The sequence below is a fragment of the Corvus cornix genome, chromosome 3 (genome assembly GCF_000738735.6).
Source record: "Corvus cornix cornix isolate S_Up_H32 chromosome 3, ASM73873v5, whole genome shotgun sequence".
Classification (NCBI taxonomy): domain Eukaryota; kingdom Metazoa; phylum Chordata; class Aves; order Passeriformes; family Corvidae; genus Corvus; species Corvus cornix.
In genome coordinates this window covers 114214172-114232549 of record NC_047056.1, presented here as the reverse complement: position 1 = coordinate 114232549, position 18378 = coordinate 114214172, and the positions used below count along the sequence as shown (strand labels likewise).

The 18378-nt window shown below is 65.0% G+C and overlaps 3 protein-coding genes, 1 long non-coding RNA gene and 2 other non-coding genes across 9 annotated transcripts; 2 read left to right on the top strand and 4 right to left on the bottom strand.

The window, feature by feature from the left end:
* Positions 1–6: 6 nt before the first annotated feature.
* On the bottom strand, positions 7–5964 carry SLC5A6 (solute carrier family 5 member 6). 4 transcript variants are annotated; one of them, XM_039569485.1, is made up of 16 exons: positions 5732–5964; positions 2957–3414; positions 2804–2869; positions 2673–2724; positions 2528–2595; positions 2283–2437; positions 1973–2113; positions 1763–1886; positions 1610–1698; positions 1425–1537; positions 1263–1330; positions 1063–1149; positions 765–949; positions 578–681; positions 392–513; positions 7–285 (listed from the first exon to the last, which is right to left on the bottom strand). In XM_039569485.1, the coding sequence occupies exons 2-16, from the start codon at positions 3284–3286 to the stop codon at positions 127–129; spliced, it is 1863 nt and encodes a 620-aa protein (XP_039425419.1). In that variant the 5' UTR covers positions 3287–3414; positions 5732–5964; the 3' UTR covers positions 7–126. The 4 variants fall into 4 exon arrangements, with proteins under 4 accessions (XP_039425419.1, XP_039425420.1, XP_039425421.1 ...); XM_039569486.1 differs by having other exon boundaries at positions 5751–5964; XM_039569487.1 differs by lacking the exon at positions 5732–5964 and having other exon boundaries at positions 410–513; positions 2957–5566.
* A 100-nt stretch (positions 5965–6064) lies between these two features.
* Positions 6065–8551, top strand: ATRAID (all-trans retinoic acid induced differentiation factor). Its single transcript, XM_039569488.1, has 7 exons — positions 6065–6282; positions 6550–6680; positions 6969–7040; positions 7801–7872; positions 7942–8063; positions 8156–8256; positions 8354–8551. Exons 1-7 carry the CDS (start codon positions 6130–6132, stop codon positions 8456–8458), a joined length of 756 nt encoding a protein of 251 aa, XP_039425422.1. The 5' UTR covers positions 6065–6129; the 3' UTR covers positions 8459–8551.
* Positions 8552–8611: 60 nt separating this feature from the next.
* Positions 8612–11779, bottom strand: LOC120411730. Its single transcript, XR_005604232.1, has 2 exons — positions 10189–11779; positions 8612–9498 (listed from the first exon to the last, which is right to left on the bottom strand). It is a non-coding gene; the product is annotated as an uncharacterized LOC120411730 (long non-coding RNA).
* LOC120411813 lies at positions 9584–9747 on the bottom strand. The gene has a single exon (XR_005604365.1). It is a non-coding gene; the product is annotated as a U1 spliceosomal RNA (small nuclear RNA).
* A 245-nt stretch (positions 11780–12024) lies between the features above and the next one.
* On the top strand, positions 12025–12190 carry LOC120411815. The gene has a single exon (XR_005604367.1). It is a non-coding gene; the product is annotated as a U1 spliceosomal RNA (small nuclear RNA).
* A 390-nt stretch (positions 12191–12580) lies between these two features.
* Positions 12581–18176, bottom strand: MAPRE3 (microtubule associated protein RP/EB family member 3). Its single transcript, XM_039569854.1, is given in 8 exon segments — positions 12581–13420; positions 13654–13806; positions 13955–14070; positions 14073–14105; positions 14694–14895; positions 15050–15195; positions 15283–15410; positions 17778–18176. Coding segments are annotated over 8 exon segments (900 nt in total). The 5' UTR covers positions 17786–18176; the 3' UTR covers positions 12581–13306.
* Positions 18177–18378: the final 202 nt, after the last annotated feature.

The following is an 18378-nucleotide window of genomic DNA, read 5'->3' as shown; positions in this document are numbered from 1 at the left end:
CAGCCCACCAGCATCACTGCAGAGACCCAACCGCCTGTTACTCGGCACTCCCCAGCTGTCTGTGGATGCCCCACCAGGGTTTGAGCCCCCTGACCGGGGGTGGCCAAGACCCTCATGCTGGGGGTATCAGAAGGAGGTTTCCTGCAGGGTGTAGGAGGGGGCACCAGCACTGCGGATGTAGCCCTGTCCTTCCTCCTCCTCCTCCCCCTGCCGGTCGGGGCCAGGGGGGATCAGGCCATTGGGCACCCCATTGCTCTTCTCCGTGGCATCCGTATGGCCAGGGGCCTGTGGGGACAGAGCGGGGAGCGGGCAGAGCACAGTGGGGGCAGCAGAGGCATGGGAGGGTACCCCCCATGTCCCCCCCCCCGGGGTGCGGGAGTCTGTCCCTCACCTGGGCAGGGTCACCTACCCCACAGCAGAACCACTGCCGGATTTTGGGGGGCAGGCAGCAGAGCAGCCATGGCAGTACAGGGGAGATGGTGCGGGGGTCCAGTGCCGCTGCCGGCGTGGGGCCTGGGGATATAGGGCCGTGAGTGGGGCAGGGGTATCACAGTGGCCCCTGCCACCCCACACTCACCAGTGAGCAGGCTGACCAGGACCCCCACCAGGATGACAGTGGTGGAGTTGTGGGCACTGTACCACATGTAGGACAGGCTGTAGAACCGCTGCAGCCCCGTGGGGCTGGGGGACACAGGGTCAGGGGGTGTGTGGGGCAGCACCTCCACACCCTGCACACCCTGTCCCTGAGCCCCCATCCCACTCACCTTGGGGGTGCTGATGTGGGGGGCAGCAAGGTGGTAGCCAGGACAGTGCTGAGGTTGCCCACAGTGGGGAGCGCTGTGCTGTTGGCTGGGGGCACCCCCTTGGCCCCTCCTGTGCCGTGCAGGATGCTGCCGATGCCTACCCAGAAAGCCATGACCAGTCCAGCCAGCAGCCCCACGGCAGCTCCCTGGGACAGGGGACAAAGAAGGACACTGACCCCTGTCTGGACTCAGGGTGCCCCACACCTCCCCACCAACCCGCATGGGGCTGGGGGACACTGACGGGGTCGGGGACACTCACTGTGGGGTTGGCGCAAGGGAAGAACATGCCAAGGCAGAAGAGCCCCAGGAGAGGACCCCCCACCATGCCGAAGATGCTGATGGCTGCCTGCGGGGACATGACCTTCAGCACCAGTCCCGTGCCCCTGGGGGTGCCAGAGCCGAGGGTCCCTCACCCCATTTGGGGTGCCAGAGCCAGGGGTCCTGCGGCCCTGTGCCTACCTGCAGCACAGGTCCCAGCATGGAGGACACATACGCCATCCCCAGGCATAGCAGCCCGTAACCGAGAGCTGGGGAGGGGAGTGGGGTGTCACGGTGGTGCTGGGGACCCCCCCACCATGCCAGCCCTGCAGCTGCTCCCCCCGGCCACCCCTATCCACTCACCCAGCAGCTTGGAGACCAACGTGGCCCGCGACTCCGATAGCTCAGGGAAGTGCGGCCGTACCAGGTCCTCCATGGTCACCGTGGCCAGTGAGTTGAAGGCAGAGGAGATGGTGCTGGGGAGGAGAGGGAGCAGGAGGGGGCTCGGCCGGGACACCTGAACCACCGCCCCAGGGCTGCCCACTCACCTGAGGGAGCCACTGAAGAGGCAGGCGACAAAGAGCCCGGGCAGCCCCGGCAGGTCCCGCAGCACGTCCATCACGAAGAACAGCACCAGCTGTGGCAGGAGGTCAGTGCAGGGGCTGGGGCAGGAGGGGACAGGGGAGAGGGTCTTCACCCACCTGGTCAGAGGAGCTATGGGTGGGTGCCAGCGGGTGCTCCTGGTTATACACGAACATGACGAGGCCAGTGAGGCAGCTGAGGCAGAGCACAATCTGCTGGCAGGGGAACACGGCGTAGCAGGAGCTGCGGATGCCGTGTGGGTGTCAGACACGGGGAGTGGCGGGGGGCCCATCCCAGCCACTGGGACCTCCAGTCCCAGCCCCACTCACAGCTTGGCCTCCCGTTCGCTGCGGGCACTGAGGTAGCGCTGCACCTGCGCCTGGTTCACCCCGTACAGCGACAGCATCATGAAGATCCCCCCCACAGCCAGAGACCAGAAGGTGTGACGTTCCAGGGGGTTGGGGTCCAGGCTGTGGGGAGGACCATGGCGGGGGGGGGCGATGGTGACAGGTCCTCACCGGCACCCCACACCCCATGGGAAAGAGAGTAACAGGGATGGACCACTACACCACACCAGGATCCCTCTCCCCCACCCAGCGTTCCCACAGCATGACAGGGGGGTCCCAGGAGATCACTCACTCAATGCCGGCGATCTTGCCCTCCTGCTCAGCCACGCGCCAGACACGGGCCATGCCCCCCACCCGCCATGCGCCCACCACGATGACGGCAACCTGTCCTGCCAGCATCACCAGCGTCTGGAACACGTCTGTCCAGATGACGGCCTTCAGCCCACCCTGGGGACACACGGTGCCCGTCACCGCAGGATGACAGTGCTCACCCTGGCACGGCAGGGGCAAAGGGCACCTGCGGCAGCAGGGACTCACCAGTGTAGTGTAGAGTGTGCAGACAAGCCCCATGGTCAGCACCGCACTCCAGAGGTCAAAGCCCGTCACTGGAAGTGGCAGAGGCCATTAATGGGGTGAGGGGCAGCAGCCTCCTGGCATTGCCCCCCACCTGTCCTCATCATACCTGCGTTGAGGGCCAGTGCGGGGGCGTAGAGCACCACTCCCATGTAGATGACCTGCGGGGATGGGAGAGCAGTGCTGAGCCATGCCCTAACCCCCAAACTCTGCACCTCCCACACGCCTAGCTCCACTCACCATTTGGAAGATGAAGGTGACAGTGCCCAAGACTCGCACTGTCTTGTTGAAGCGCAGCTCCAGGTACTGCAAGGAGAGAGGTCAGGGCACCTGACTGCAGGGTCCTCCGTTCTCCCCACAACCCCCTGCACTCCCTGCATCCCCTCTGCTCACCTCATAGGTGCTGGTGATGCGCAGACGGTAGAAGACGGGAATGAAGATGTGTGCTGGGATGAGCAGACCCAGGAAATAGGAGCAGCCGAGGAACCAGTACTCGGTGCCGAAGCGGAAGATCTCAGCAGGCACGCCCAGGATGGCTACCGCTGACTGGAAGGAGGCCAGCAGGGACAGGGCGACGGGCAGGCAGCCCATGTCACGGTTGGCTAGCAGGAACTCCTGCACCGTGCGTTGCCGGTCGCCGGTCAGTGCATAGAACAGCCCGATGGCTGATGACAGCACCAGCAGCAGTGCGAAGATGCTGTAGTCGATGGCCGTGAACTCCATGGTGAGCGTGTCCCTGCGCCGCTGCCCTGCCGGTGCTGCTGCTGCCCAGCCACCTACGCCCTGCCGGCCTCATGGGCACACCTGACCCCGGCAACACGTCCTGACCAGCATCAGCCTGGCGCTGGCAGCTGCAGGAGGGACGTGTCAGTGCTGCAGGGACCTTCGCTCGCTCTGTCTCAGCCTCAAGGACCCAGTGTGGGGAAAAAACAGCTGGACCCTCCTCCTCCTCCTCCTCCTCCCTCTGGGCTGAGCTTGGCCACGCCTGGGCCGCCCCACCTGCTCCATTGAAGGAAACTGGAGCGTCTTCAAAGAGCACAAAGACAATGGCTGCAAAAACAGTCGCACCCAGGCCCCCCGCAGCACCGGCACCACCAGCCCCGGCAGAACTGGCCAAACCCAACACAGCTGCCTCCGGTGCAGGACAGCTCCAATCCCACCTGAGCCAAACCCAACACGACCACCCCTGGAGCAGGACAGCCTCGAGCCCAGCAGAGCCAGTCCCAGTGGAGCCAAATCCAACGCAGCTGCCCCACAGCAGGTCAGCCCCAATCCCACCTGAGCCAAACCCAACATGGCTACCCCCAGAGCTGAACAGCCTTGAGCCCTCAGTGCTGGTCCCACCCGAGCCCAACCCAACCTGGCCCAACCGCCCCAGCATTGCATGGCCCCACCAAACCCGGCAGCACCGGTCCCACCAGCACCAAAGTCAACCCAGCCCAACCACTCCAGCACCCCACAGCCCTGGCGGAACTGCCCCCAGTGCAAGAGCTTGGCCAAGCCCTTGGCGGGGAGCAGAGCCCCTTAGAGCCCCGGGATGAGGACACCAGGGACATAACTACCCTGGCCCTCATGCCAGCCCAATGCTCTGGGGCCAGCAGGGCACAGCCAGCACTGGGGCAGTCGTTCCTGCAGCAGAATCGGCCCCACTGGCAGCCCCTGGCCCCGCAGGACACATGGACAGGGCTGGGGAAGGCACGGAGCCCAGTCTGCGCTGGAGAGGAGGGACCGGAGGAGCCCCACACTTTTGTCCCAGAGCACAGAAGCTGGGCAGGGTGACCCCCACACCACACAGCCCACATGGCCAGGGATGGACATAGGGGTGGAATGGACAGAGGGGAGCTGGCAGCCTCAGGGGTTCTGGGCATCAGCCAGGTGGAGCAGACCCCTGAGCATCCACCGGCTCTGGCACCCTGTGCTCTGCCCCTGCCCTTGCTCCAGCCGCTGTGGAACAGGAGGGGACAGCTGGGCAGATTGCTGCCCCTGACTCCCCCCCCATGCAGAGGACTGCCGGGACCTGGGAGTGGCAGGTGCCACAGGGCCGCGGATACCCTGCCTTCCTGGCCTGCAAGGGGCTGCAGGCTGTGGGGGACCCTCTCTCCCAGCGGGGCAGAGTTAGGGGCACAGGGAGGACAAGTCTGGACTGGGGGTGGCAGGCAGGGAGTGGCACAGTGCCCGCCATGATCCCATCGTGATCCCTGGAGGAATGGTTGCCTGGGAAATGCTTGGTGGGATTAGGCTGAGCCCCTCCTGGCACCCCTGGCACGGCCTGCCTGGGCCTGCCTGCCGCAGGGCCGGGGGCGGCTGAGCTGGCGTGGGGTTCTGCGGCGTCGGCAGTGCCAGCAGTGTCTGGGTGGGGAATGGGGTGAGAGGGCAGTGTCTCTGCCACCACCAGGCCTGCTCTGTCCCTGACCAGGACACGGCTCCATGCACAGCCGCTCCCGGCCAGGGTCCAAGGTCACATTCCCCCACATTCCCCCATCCAGACTAAACATGGGAGGTTACACTGTGTTCCCAATGGGCACACAACAGCCCCAGCCTCCTGGATGGCCCCGGCCCAAGGCTCCCATGCCCCACAGGCCCCTCGGTGTCCTTGAGACTCTGCTGCCTCCAGCCCTGGTGTCCCCACATCCCCATCACCTGGTGATCCCAAGCCCTGGTGTCCCGGTCACTCCACTGAGGCCCTGCTGCCCTCTCACCCAGAGGTCACAGTATGTCCCCCACAAAACTCAGCAGCCCCAGCTCTGGGCCCCGCTCTCCCAGCCCTAGGGTGCCCCATGTCCCTGGCTGGTGAATCTGCTGCCCCTGTCCCTGGCGTCCTCAGCATGCCTTCCCCGGTGTCCCCGCTCCTCGTGCTCCCTCACACCCTTCCTTATCATCCCGTGTACTCTGACCCCGCTTGAGGCGCCGCTGCCCAGCGCTGTCACCGGTGCCCCAGGCCCTGCTCCCCGTCCTCGGTGTCCCCGCTGTCCTCATCCCGGGGTCTAAGGGGCTCTGCTCCCCGTCCCCGGTGTCCCCATCCCCGGGTTCTGCTCCCTGTCCCCGGTGCCCCCATCCCGGGGCTCTGCTCCCCGTCCCCGGTGTCCCCGCTCCCGGCCCCCGCTGCCTGCAGTGCACCAGGTCCCGGCGGCGGTGACCTTGTCGCGGCGGTCCTGGCGCAACACTCACCGGCCACGGCGGCACTCACCCCATGTGCCGCCTGACAGCCGGGGCGCCTGGGGATGACGCAGAGCAGGCGGGGCGGCTCCTACGGCCTCTCCCGCTCGGCCGCCAGGTGCTGACGGCATCACCGCCGGTCCCGCGTTGGGCTGCGGCTGTCCCCGTCCCCGTCCTCGTTCTCCCATTCCCATCCCCATCCCGGCCCCGTTCCGGGCCCCGCCGCGCTCCGCCGCCTCAGGCGGTCACCCCGCCCGGCGCCCGCGCTGCGGGGGGCCCCTCCGTGGCCTCGCTCGGGTCCAGAGGGCGCCAGGCCCGGGGGGGGGGGGGGGCGGGGAGGACGGGCACGGACCTGCCCCGTCCGGTTGGGGCTCCCCGGTGGCGCGGGCGTGCCCGGGGCTGGCGGGGCTATGGGCGGGTGCGTGCTGCTGCTGCTGCTGCTGCTGCCGCTGCTGCCCCGGGCCACCCGCGGGGTCGCGGTGAGCAACGGAGAACAGGGCCGGGGTCACGGAAATGGGGGGCTCTGGTGGGCAGAGGATGTCACGGATCAGAGCTGCCGAGAGGTCAGGGAGTGCCCGGAACGGAGGTCCCGGGGGGGAAACCGAGGGTCAGTGAGTCCCCGATCGGGGCTGTCCCGAGGTCCGGGGTGCCCGGCTTGGAGGTGCCCGGGCGTCAGGGAAGTCGTGGTTGCCCTAAGGCCGAGGAGGTTGTTCTTTTCCGGGGAGCGGGTTCGGGGGGTCCCGGGGCTCGGGGCTCGGGGATCGCGGGATGCACGGGAGTCCCGGGTGCCCCGGGTGTCGGTGCTGCCCATGACCCCTCGACCTCTGCAGGTGTGCGGGCTCTGCCCGGGGCCGCCGCGGAACGGCTCCATCGTGTCCCGGTTCTGTGAGTCCCGGGGCGACACTGAGAGCGACGGGCGCTGCTGCCGGGAGCGGGGCCTGTCCCCAGGGCGGCTTCTGGGGTACGGGGGGCCCGGGGAGGACGGGGATGCAGGTGCTGGGGTCGAGTCTGGGGTGCTGGGGTGCTCGGGGGTGGGGAGTGCTGGGATGGGTGTTTGGGTTCACAGCGGTGTCAGGGGAACGGCGGGGGTGGGAATGCCTGGATGGAGCATCCTGGGTGGTGTGCGGGGGGGCAGGCACAGGCAGGTACAGGCAGGGACCAGGATGGGTGCTGGGGGTCACAGGAGCATGAGGGGAAAGTGTAGGGGACAGGCATGCTGCTGTCTCCCCCAACCACTGTCCTTTCCCAGGCTGGACCTGAGCAACTGCTCCCTGCACAGTGTACCCCTGGGACTGGCCGAGGCCACCACTGCCATCATCCTGTGAGTTTCCCCGTGCCCCCTTTGGCCCTTGCAAGGAGATGGGCCGGGCTGGGAGAGGGGGTTGGGGCAGCTTTGGTGGGACATTCCCATGGGCCCAGGCCAGCACAGCCCTGCTCTGCTGGTCCCAGCACCCCAGTGGACAGCGGCCGCTCTCTGCCCTCGTGGCTGGCTGTAACAGTCCGCAGGGTCGGGACAAACGGAAACCACCCTTATTTTTAAAAGGGGAGCCCTGGGACCCGTCTGTCCAGGCAACCTCACCCCTGTGCTCAGTGGGACCATGGGACAGATCCTTCTGGAGTTCTGTCATGGTGCACCTTGTCACAGGACAGCCCTCCAGCGGGGGCCTGTGCTGGCAGGTGAGACAGGAGCCACACATCTTGGCTTTTGCCACAGTCCCACACAGTGTCCTTGTCCCCAGGTTGGAGAGATGGGAGTCAGGGAGTCAGGGAAGTAACTCATCTATACGGCCACATCCAGGGCACTGTCAGGGCTCAGTGTCCAAATGAGCCCAGTGAGCCATGGTGGCCCTCAGGGCACCATGACACCCCAGCTCATCAGTGTTTTTGTTAATGACCAAGTGGTCCCTCAAGCCGCTCCGCTGAGACCTTTGAGCCCTGGCTGTAGGGCTGCACCCCCAGGGCCTTGGGTGGGGGAGGTGGGTGCATGGGAACTGCCTGAGGCTTGGTGAGGTGCCGGGGGTACCCCTGGTGCCTGCCAGGCTGGGAGTGCCGAATGGGACTGAAGGTCCATGTGCTCGCAGGGACTTGACTGAGAACCCCCTGACAACTCTCCCCAATGGCTCCTTCCTGGGCTTCATCCACCTGCAGAGCCTGTGAGTGCTGGGGGGAGTCAGGGGCTTGGGGGGGGGCACTGTGGTGTCAGTGCTGAGCTCTGCCCCCAGCGCGGTGCCACTGGCGCTGGAGTGTCCGGGTGGGAGTGACGCCTGGCAGGACGTGACAGTGGATGGGAGCAGTCGGCTGTGCCAGGAACAGAGGAACCCCTGCAACAGCTCTGTGGAACTCGGTATGGTGGGGGACTGTGACCCTGGCAGGGGGTACATGGGGCTGGCAGTGGGGTCTGGCCTTGGCCCCTGACCCCCTGCTCTGCTCTGCCAGCCTGGCCATGTCCTGAAAACTCTGTATGTGCCCCCGACGGCCCCGGCCTCGTCCAGTGCCTCTGTGACAATCCCTTCCATGGCTACAAGTGCCTGCGTGAGGTGAGTGCCTGTGGGACTGGACCTCTCTCTGGCTGTGCCCTGGCCAGATCAGCAGGGGCTGCAGGGAGCGGTGATGCTCACTCCCGGTCCCGGGCAGGGCACGTTCCCGATGCTTCTCTTCAGCGGAATCCTGGGCACTGCCACTGTGTCCCTGTCCCTGCTGCTGTGGGGCACCCAGCGGAGGAAGGCCAAGACCCCCTGAGCAGGGCAGGGGGCCGTGCCTGGGCTGGAGGCTCTGTGGCCTGGGCATCCTCAAGGCTGCTTGGGATCAATAAAACTGCAGGTCCTCGCTGTATGTCCTTCTAGTTCCTTCCTGGGGGAGGGGTGGGTGATTCAAAGGAATCTACTCCACAGCAAGGGACTGTAAAGTGCTTTATTGGCCCAGCGGGGGGAGCACACAGGGGTTAACACCTCCATATGCTTGTCCCCCATGTTCATCTTACAGAGGTTATTTATGTTTACCAGTTCGGCTTCCTCCCTTTTTGTTAATTTATCTAAAAGTTATAGTCATAAGGGGTTGGGGTCTTACATAACTTGTGGTTTCCTAATCTTAGGGTTACAAACTTGGCATGCTATTACTATCTAATACATTCATCACACACCTATTTTGCTAATACACAATTTTACTATTACACTCTTTATCGGTATATTAGTTATGCTTCATCTATAGTTGTGTATTGATTATTCTCTTATTACATTTTTCTACCCTTTGTGACAGTTCTTCTATTTGTCATTAAAACAGCAGTTAGGATGTGTCTTCCTTCTTGTCGCTTAGCCCACAGGGGCTAGGCCCCTGTTCTGCACAACAGCGGGTAGTCAGACACATTAGCTCGCATTCCATTCCCTTATCATCCTAGTCCACTCCGGTTTTGTTTTTCCAAGAGCAGTTAGCGTTAGACATAGCGTCTCCTATTCACTGATCATCATAGCCCCTTCCAGGGCTAGGATTCTTTTCTTGCAAAAGCAGTGGCAGTCAAGCATAGCAGCCAACACCCAGCTTTTATTAATCTATACTTGATACTAAGGTGCTTACGTTAAAGAAGTCCTGTATTCCATGGGTACGCGGGGGCTCGGTGGAACCGACGGGAGGGCGGCCATACAAATTCTCCGCGGTGGGTGCGCGCCCAGGTCAAGGCGAAGGTGAGCAGTAGGAACGTCTACACTGGGACCTGCTCACCCACTGTGAGCTCTCCAGCCCCCAGAGGCAGCACTTGAGCGGGAACCGCCTCTGAGACCACAGCTCTGAGAGAGAGGAAGTTCCAATTAATGCCGGAAAAAGCCGAGTTATATTATTGATAACAAATGCTCTGTTTTTGACCACCAAAACCAGGGGAGAGCGCGAACGCAGTCCCCCACTACCACAAATTATGCAGTCGAGTTTCCCGCATTTGGGGAAATCGCAGGGGTCAGCACACCCGGAGTGCAAGGGATGAGCCTCGCCCTGGGAAAACCACCTGCCTGATCATGGTGTCTCCCCTGCCAGGTAAGTATGAGATACCAACCCCGCCGCCCGCACGCCCCGCCCGCCGCACGCCCCCACAGCACACGGCCACCCCGACACCAGCCCCGCCCCGAACCGGCCCCGCGCTGCGCCGCGGCCCGCACGGCCCGGCCCGCGCAGCGCCCGCGGACGCGCGAGGGCGGCGGCGCCCGTGCGCGGGCTGTGTCCCGGCATGCCGCGCGGCGCTGCCTCATTTGCATGGACACGCCCCCGGGCCGGCTCCGGCCCCGCCCCCGCCGCTCCTCGGACCCGCCCGGCCCCGGCTCCGCCCCGGGAGCCGCTGCCCCGGGCCCGCGGGCGCAGCTCTTCCCCCGTCTGGGTCGGGTTCTGTTCCGAGTGAGCGGCCGATGGGTCAGCGCTCACCATCTCCCGCTGCCGGAATTCCCTTTTCCCCAGCTACTGCCCGGTCCTGCTGGGGACCCTCCCGGTACCTCTCGTCCAGACAGCCCGTTCCTCTTGGGCTTCTCTTTTCCCTAGCACAGAAGATTAGCCAAGTGTGCGGCGTTCACAGTGGAATTGGTCTGACTGCAGGTCCTGATGAACAACTGAAAACAATTGCAAAGTTTCATTCCAATCTTGAGATATCATTTTCCCCTCTGGAGTTGGATTTTCCCATTCAAAGGCACAGACAAGGTGACTCTGTTCACCCACAAGGATACGAGAGAAGATGTCCCTCACATCCAACACCACAGAGCCCATACCGGCCTCTGGCTCTGAGGCGAGAAGGGTGTCGGGATTTGGGACAACCAGAAGGACGTCAGCAGTCTGGGCGTTAAGTTCCTGTAACTCTTCCACTTGTCTATCCCGGTGACTTAGGCTTCTTCTCTGGGAGGATTAGAGTGGTAAATTCGAAATGGCAATAAGCCAAACGCTAAAAAAGAGCCTATTAACACTTCCAGTCCTCGCTGGGCCTCTCATTTTATCGGGGTTGGTCTTTTCTTGCCAGTTGCACTCCTGGTTTCAGTTCAGCTTTTACCGGACTCACGTTTCCCTCTCGCCCCGGGATTCCCAAAGCCAAGAGCAGTGGTACGAGCGCACCTAAAACTCCACCGGGCATTTCCTCTTCTGCAGGTTTCCCTGGGTGAATGGGCAGAGCTGCGCTTTCCATGCATTTTCCAGAGGAATATGCAAACTGGGCAGAGTCCTTAGGAAAAGTTAATTGTGCATTTAACTCGTACTGCAAACCCCGAGCAATGGCAAAGGACACTCGGCCACATGGAGAAAGCGATGGGCTCATTTTGCGTTCCCAGTCCCGAATTCCATGGGCTGTAAGACAGTCTGAGGGATTTCCTGCCCTGGGGGATTTCCTGCCCTGAGGGATTTCCTGCCCTGAGGGATTTCCTCTCATTGCAGCAACAACAACGCCATTCCTTTTACTTAAAGGTCCCTTACAGCCAGTAACCATGGAAGAAGATATTCCTGTATGCACTAGAAAATCCATTGTTCCATTCCCTGGCCTAACTGGAACCAAAGGATTGGCCAGGGAAACAGGAGATGCCTCCGGTCCCCTTCAGTCCAGCCCAATTTCTTCCTCTTCCGATTTTTCCTTCTGTCCATGCTCAGCCCATCCTGTCCGGGACCCGCACCCTGACACTTTTGGAGGGGTGTTAATCACCACTCGTGACTTTGTCCCTGAATTACAGCTTGCCTTCTGCCTCTTCGCTGTCCCTGAGAACAGATTTGGAAATTTCTTTTGGCTCTTGTCCTTCCTTCTCTTCTACTTCTTCCCGTCGTTACGGGCATGGCTTGGGAAATGCCCATCCTGTCTGCTCCTTGTGATTGGCGGAGTTTCTTTCCTGTACCTGGCACCGACTGCCGACAAGCATCCTGTTAAACAGCAGCATCCTGCTTCCTTCCCTTCCTGATCTCGATCCGTTGGGATCTGGATCCGTGCCTTGGGCAGGAGGGCTGCGCCCGGGAGGAGCGGGGGCCGTTCCGCCGCGCCGCCAGGGGGCGCTGCGCCGATAGAGGGCAGGAGGCGGGGTCTGGGGGGAAGGCGTGTCCATGCAAATGAAACCGGGGCGGGAGCGGTGCCGAGGGGGTGTATGGGCATGTCCATGCAAATGAGGCAGCGCCGCGCGGCATGCCGAGACACAGCCCGCGCACGGGCGCCGCCGCCCTCGCGCGTCCGCGGGCGCTGCGCGGGCCGGGCCGTGCGGGCCGCGGCGCAGCGCGGGGCCGGTTCGGGGCGGGGCTGGTGTCGGGGTGGCCGTGTGCTGTGGGGGCGTGCGGCGGGCGGGGCGTGCGGGCGGCGGGGTTGGTACCTCATACTTACCTGGCAGGGGAGACACCATGATCAGGCCAGGTGGTTTTCCCAGGGCGAGGCTCATCCCTTGCACTCCGGGTGTGCTTGACCCCTGCGATTTCCCCAAATGCGGGAAACTCGACTGCATAATTTGTGGTAGTGGGGGACTGCGTTCGCGCTCTCCCCTGGTTTTGGTGGTCAAAAATAGAAAAACACTGAGCTTTGGTGAAACGCGGGGGCGGTCCTGTGCTCTCTGTTGCTCCTTGTGTGCGGCGATGGTGTGACCCGTGCCCGCACCATTGAATCCCGATACGTACCGTCCCGCACCCTGCTGAATCCCGTCTGAGGCAGGAGTACGGGCCAGGGCCTCTCCGGGCTTTAATATCCCAAAATTACCTCTGAAGAAACTGGTCACCCAAACTCAATCCCGACCCTCCTCACATGCTGCGGTCCCGGAACCTCCACCCAGGTCGACTCCAGCTTCCCACCCTCCTGCCGAGGGTCTGTCAGCAAAGAAGAACCCCCAGCCCAGGAAGCGGGTCCAAGACCTTGCAGCGAACCCCAGCATGGGCAGGACGCAGTGTTACCACACGAGTTTATTTAAATAAAACCGAACACAGATGCAGCGTTGCGACCGGAGTGATGGACCAGACAAGCGATGCGACAGGGACGCGGCAGCCAGGGCAGGTGGGCGCTGCGAGCCCTTGCGGTGACCCACCCCAGCCCCGGCTCCATGGGGGCCACGGCGAGAGGAGAGGGCCGCTGCCATTCCACGCCGTGGTGAGGACAGGCTCCAACCCGGGAACCCCTTTGGCTGCAGGTGCCCCCCGCTGCCATGGCCATACTGGGCTGGGGTTTTCTTTTCATCTTCCCAGGAACCTGAACCAACATCTCTCTCCTCTGTTCCGTGGCCTCCCACTCCAACAGGCTGCCAGGCCAGCACTCACTCCGCCACGGGGCTCGTGGGGCCATGGGCGTCCCAGCAAGGTGAGCAGTACACGCCATCCCGGGCCAGCCCCCGAGGACTCGGTGTTCCTTCTCACTCTCACCGTGGGCAGGCAGGACACCAGGGCGGCTGTGGCACTCGCTCACACCAGGGCGACAACAGAAATAAATATGGGAGGGGGTGGCACAGGCCAGGCCCCAGCACGGGGCCAGAGCCCGTCGCCAGCCCCCAGCGCAGCCGCGCTCCTCGCCCAAGGATGTCGGCTGGTTATGGAGATGGTGGGTTCCCCCTGGAGCTGCCAGAGACCGCGATGACGTGTGACAGTGCAGGGCGAGGCGCGGGCTCGGACCTTAAATGTCTATGGTGGGGGGTGGCGCGGGGGGGCGCGGGCGCGGGCCGGGGCTAGTACTTCGTCCTGGTCCTCTGGCGGCTGCTCCTCCAGCTCGTCATCCTCTGGTGGGGCAAAGCCCTCCTGGGGGGAAAAGATGGCAGACATGGGCACAAAGGTGGCACAGGTGGGCACATCAACCACCCACTAGCATGGCACGAGGGCTTTGGCAAAGCCCAACCCCCTCCTGGCACCCCATGGAATGAACAAGGCTGAGAGTGACTGGGGGGGAAGGGATTCCCTCCCCTCCCAGGGAAGTCCAGAAAGCAGGATAGGGACATGAGTTCCAGGGGCCTCCCAAGGTGCCCGGCCCTCACCTCTGTGGCATAGAGGACACTGACGATGCCTGTGATGATGGGGCTGTTCTCGTTCTCGTGCTCCTGGCAGATGAGCTCAATGTCCCGCAGTTTGCTGAAGTAGAAATCCCGCTCCTTCTCCAGCCCATCCACTGTCAGCTTCAGGTCCATCAGCTGTGGGAGAGGGAAATGGCCAGAACCTTCAGCCCCCCCAATCCCACAGTGTGCCCCAGCCCCTGGCAGGGACCCCCCTACATGGCTGAAGCCTTCAGTCGCCCCCAGCCCCGTGATGCCCCCCAGTCCCGTGGCAGGGAACCCCTACCTGCTGGTTGAGCTCCAGGATCTGCGCGTCGGCCTCGCTGCCGCCGTTGCGGGCGGCAGGCGAGTTTTTCCGTAGGATGCCGCTGGGCACGTTGCCGAGGCGGGCTGGGTTCGGGTGTTCTTGGGGCCAGTGGGGGAGGTCCTCTGGGGAACTTGACAGCACATGGGGACCAATGGGTTAATGCCGGCTGGGGGGGCTGCCAGCAGGGAACCCCCCCCACCCACATTGTGTGGGGGCAGCAGTGGGCAGCAAGGGCAGGCAGATACCCTGTGCAGAGCCACGGCTCCAGGCTCTCCCAGCTTCAGCCTCCCCCCTGCCTCAGTTTCCCCTGGCAAATCTTGCCCCCAGCCCTCCAAGGGTGCTCGTGACTTGTTTGGGCTTCAGCATGGGATCTGAGGAGGTCCCAGACCTTGACAGCTCCCACTGGGCCAGCACAGGGAGCCCCCAGTGCCCATGGGAGCTGTGCCGTGGTGGCACGGCACGGGGGGATGGCAGCCAGGGGGCCTGCGGTGAAAAACCAGCCCCAGCCCAGGCTGAGCAGGCAGGTGGAGGCAGCCAAGATCCCTGCTCCTCCGCTGTCTCGGTGTCCCTGCAGACCCGCCCGGCCCCCCCGGTCGCAGGCAGGCAGGCAGCAGAGCAGGGCACAGGCAGGGGTTCAGGGGGACGCCTGGCCACGGCCAGCGTGCCATGGGGTGCAGAGGGCGGGGGGCAGCGCTCGCCGGGGGGCCCCGGACATTACCTGCAGTGCCAATGGGTTTCTTGGGTTTGTTGTAGATGTGATCACCTGGGTTAGGGGGGGGCGCGACGTCCTGGCCCTGCCGCGCCAGCAGCGGGTTGTACTCCTTTCCATCGTAGTTGGCGTCAAAGAATTTCTTGAACCACTGGATGAACTCAAAATTGTCCTGGAACTTGCCCTTCACCAGCCGCTCCACTGCAATGATCTAGAGGGACACGGAGGGGCCGGTAGGGCAGTGCTCCCAGCGTGCCCCTAACACAGCAGGGACACTGGCATGGTGGGGACACTGGCACAGAGCAGCACGGACCCCAGCGGAGCAGCCTCCCACAGGGCAGCCCCCGCTATCCCCATGGACCTACTTTGTCCACTCCCATCTTCTTGAAGGCAGCCTGCAGCACCTTGAAGTTGTGGATGTACTCATGCTCCAGCTTGGCCTGGAACTTCACCTTCCGCAGGTGCACGCAGCCGGGGAACAGCATGTCCATGAACTGGCAATACGCAGCCCCTGTGCCGGGCCCACGCCACGGTCAGGGGGGGCTGGGGACACCCTGGCAACACCCCCCATGTCCCGTACACCACCCCCCAAGCCCACCTGAGCAGAGCTGCTCAATCTTGGTGTAGTTGAGCTGCAGGGAGTCATTGACCCAGGCCAGCATGTCATGGCGGCTCAGGTTCTCACTGGTCACCGACGTCGAGTACACATTGACGGCCATGCCCCAGCTGCCAAGAGACAGGGGTCACACCCGCACCAGGGGCACCGGGATCCGGGGCATCCATCCCACCCAGACTCTGACACTGGGGCCACCGGGATCTGGGGTGCCCATCTCACCCACACTCCGGCACTGGGGGCACGGGGACCCAGGGTGCCCATCCCAACTGCGCTCCAACACCAAAGGGCAGCAGGGCCAGGCTGCCACGGTGCAATCTGTGGGACCCCCCACTCCAGCGGCACCCCAAGCTATGGCAGAGAGGCACGAGGGCCCCCAGAAGCCCCAGAGTGGCCCACGCGGCCAGGTGGATCCCCGCCCTGAACAGGGGTACCCAGAGGAGCCAGGTTTGGGGTATTGCTGCGAGCGAGACGTGGATACAGTGCAGGATGTGGCTCATGGGGAAGGGGTCCCAGGATGCAGGCACTGCCGAGGGGATGCAAGCACTGCCGAGGCCACTGTCCCTGCGCTGAGGGGCTGCTGGCCTGTGTGAGCCCGTGGGGCTCCTGGGGGCTGGTGCCCATAAGAAGCTTAGGGCCCCCCTCTCTGGCCCCCGGTGCTGCCTAATCTGCTGGGGCCAGGATCGGGATCGGGGTCCATTAGAGCAGGGCTTAGAGGGGCAACATCTGCCGGCAGGCAGCCTGTGCCCAGATGGCTGGGGGCTCCAGGACCCCCTGGCTGCAGTCCTGGCATGGCAGGGCACAGGGAGCCTTGGCGCAGAGTGGGGGGCGCTGAGCCCCAATCTCACTGTCCTGCACCAAAAGCTTTAGTGGAGCAACTGATGAGCGGTCCTGCTGCCCCCTCCCAGGAGTGGGGGTCCCGGTGCCCCCGCGGCCCCCCTGCACGGCAGCAGCGGCAGCGGCGGCGTTAATTCCGCTTCCCTGCTCGGTGAGGGGGGCTGCGGGGCCCGGGCCAGCTGCCAGGCGGGGGCTTGGGGGGGCAGCCCCCCTAACCCCCCCTCCCACGCCACAGCCCGGGGGAATGGGGGGGGGCACTAAGAGCGCACATCTGCGCCCTGGGGGTGCAGCGGTGCGGACCTGTGGGGCGCTGCCACCCCGGGCTGCTGTCACCCCCCCAGTGCCCGTTTGGGGGGGAAAAGGTCCCGGTGGCCGCAGTCCCCCCACTCTCGGGTACAGCACCACGGTGACTCAGCACCGGCGATGTCGCACGGCTGTGGCCACTTGAACCCCACCGGCAGCCGAGCCGATCCATCCCCCGCCGCGGCCGGGATCCCCGGGACCCCCGTCCCACCCCGCCGTGTTACCGCACGCAGCTGCGGGGGGGGTCGGTATTTTTTAGCCACCACCGCAGCAGCTGGAACCGAGGCCCCCGCGCCGCCGCCACCCCCGGCACGGCGAGGTGCGCACCCACCAGCTCCCGGCACCGGCGAGAGCCAAACCCCGTCCCGCGCCCGTTTGGCGGCATCGCGGCAGTGGGGTGCAGGCAGGGGTCCCCCCCAGGACTCTCCCCATCTTCCCCCCCTCCCTTGGCTCCGGCAGCGGAGCTGAGTCATGCGCGGCGCTGAGCCAGAGCCACGCGCACTGCGGTGCCGCGGCTGCCGGGCACCGCCGCGCTGGGGCAGGGGCTGCGGCGGGGCCGGGGGCTGCCCGCCCGCCCCGGCGAGGAGCAGCTGACACTCCCTTGCCATCGCCCGCCCTGCTCCGCATAACCGGGGCAGCTGCCGGCAGAGCCGAGGCAGGACCCCACCACGAGCCGTGGGGCCACGCCGTGCCGTGGCTGAGCGGGGGGATGGATGCCCGTGGGACCTGGCACAGCCGCCCAGGGCTCTGCGGCATCCTACCTGTGGGGAGCTCGTGTGGGACGGGGCAGGGACCCCCGGATTCCCCGCCGGGATGAACTGGGGTGTCACCGGGCCAGCCGGACCTCGACTGCCGCACACGCCGGCACACGTGAGAGCCCGGGGGCGAACCCTGACACGCGGGGAGCACCCTGATCCACACCGAGAACCCTGACACACGGAGAGAACCCTGATCCCGCCGGGAGCACCTTGACCCACCGGGAGAACCCTGACCCCGCCGAGCACCGGCGTGTCCCGATCGCAGAGCGGGGACGCCGCCCGGGGCGCGCGGTGCCACCCAGCCCGTCCCCACCCTCCCAAACGCCTTCCAAGCCCCCGGCACAGCGCCGAGCACGCCCCGGTGTAATGACAGGGCAGTCAGGGCCTGCGGCACCCTCCGACCCACTGCTGCCCCGACGCCGGGTGATGGACGCGCCCAGGGCCGGGAGCCTCCGGCCCAGCCGGTTTGCCGCCGGCTCTTGCCAAAAAACCCTAATGAAAATAAGAATTCAGCCCAGATTCCCGTCAGGCCGTGAGGAGAGGGGTTGTTGCCGGGCGCCCGGCCAGGCGGGGGACGCTTACCGCTGCATTTTAATTGTCCAGCCCGGAGCTGCTAATCACGGCCCGACGGCGACCGAAGCCCCGGGCGTGCGTCCGTGCCCGTCCCGCGGCGCTGCCGGGGCGCACGCAGAGGTCGTCCGGGCCCGGTCCCACGCCGCAGCCCCCCGGCCGCTCTGCCCAAACAAACGGGAGCAGAGTGAGGCCGTGAGGTGCCAGAGCGGCGGCCGAGGGCGGCGCCGACGGCGGGCACCGGGAGCTGAGCAGCGCGTCGGTGCCGGCCCAGCAGCACCGCGGTGCCGGTGCGAACTGGGCTGCTGCGACTGGCGGGTTCTATTTTGGGAGCCGTCCCGGTCGCTTCTCAAGTGACAAACACGCGAGGGGGGTGGCAGACAGCCCGGCGGGGGCAGAGCGCCGTGCGGAGCCGCCACGGGGCTGCCGAGGATCTGGCAGCGGGCACGGTGGCCCGGCTGCTAACAGCGAGGGCCGCTCGCCCACGTCCCCCCCAGAGCCACTTCCCCCCACCCCGAGCAGCGCATCCCCGTGCCACAGCCCGTGCTGCGGTGGGCACAGGTGGGTTTGCGGGCGCGGGCAGCCCCAGCTTCGCACCGGCTCCATCCCAGCT

Coding starts and splice junctions, on each gene's coding strand:
- SLC5A6 (XM_039569485.1), bottom strand. CDS start 3,286: ATGGAGTTCACGGCCATCGACTACAGCATCTTCGCACTGCTGCTGGTG. Junction 2,870..2,956: donor GCATCACCAGCACCTATGAG/GTGAGCAGAGGG, acceptor CTCTCCTTGCAG/TACCTGGAGCTGCGCTTCAA. Junction 682..764: donor CCCACATCAGCACCCCCAAG/GTGAGTGGGATG, acceptor TGTGTCCCCCAG/CCCCACGGGGCTGCAGCGGT.
- ATRAID (XM_039569488.1), top strand. CDS start 6,130: ATGGGCGGGTGCGTGCTGCTGCTGCTGCTGCTGCTGCCGCTGCTGCCC. Junction 6,681..6,968: donor TCCCCAGGGCGGCTTCTGGG/GTACGGGGGGCC, acceptor GTCCTTTCCCAG/GCTGGACCTGAGCAACTGCT. Junction 8,257..8,353: donor GCTACAAGTGCCTGCGTGAG/GTGAGTGCCTGT, acceptor GGTCCCGGGCAG/GGCACGTTCCCGATGCTTCT.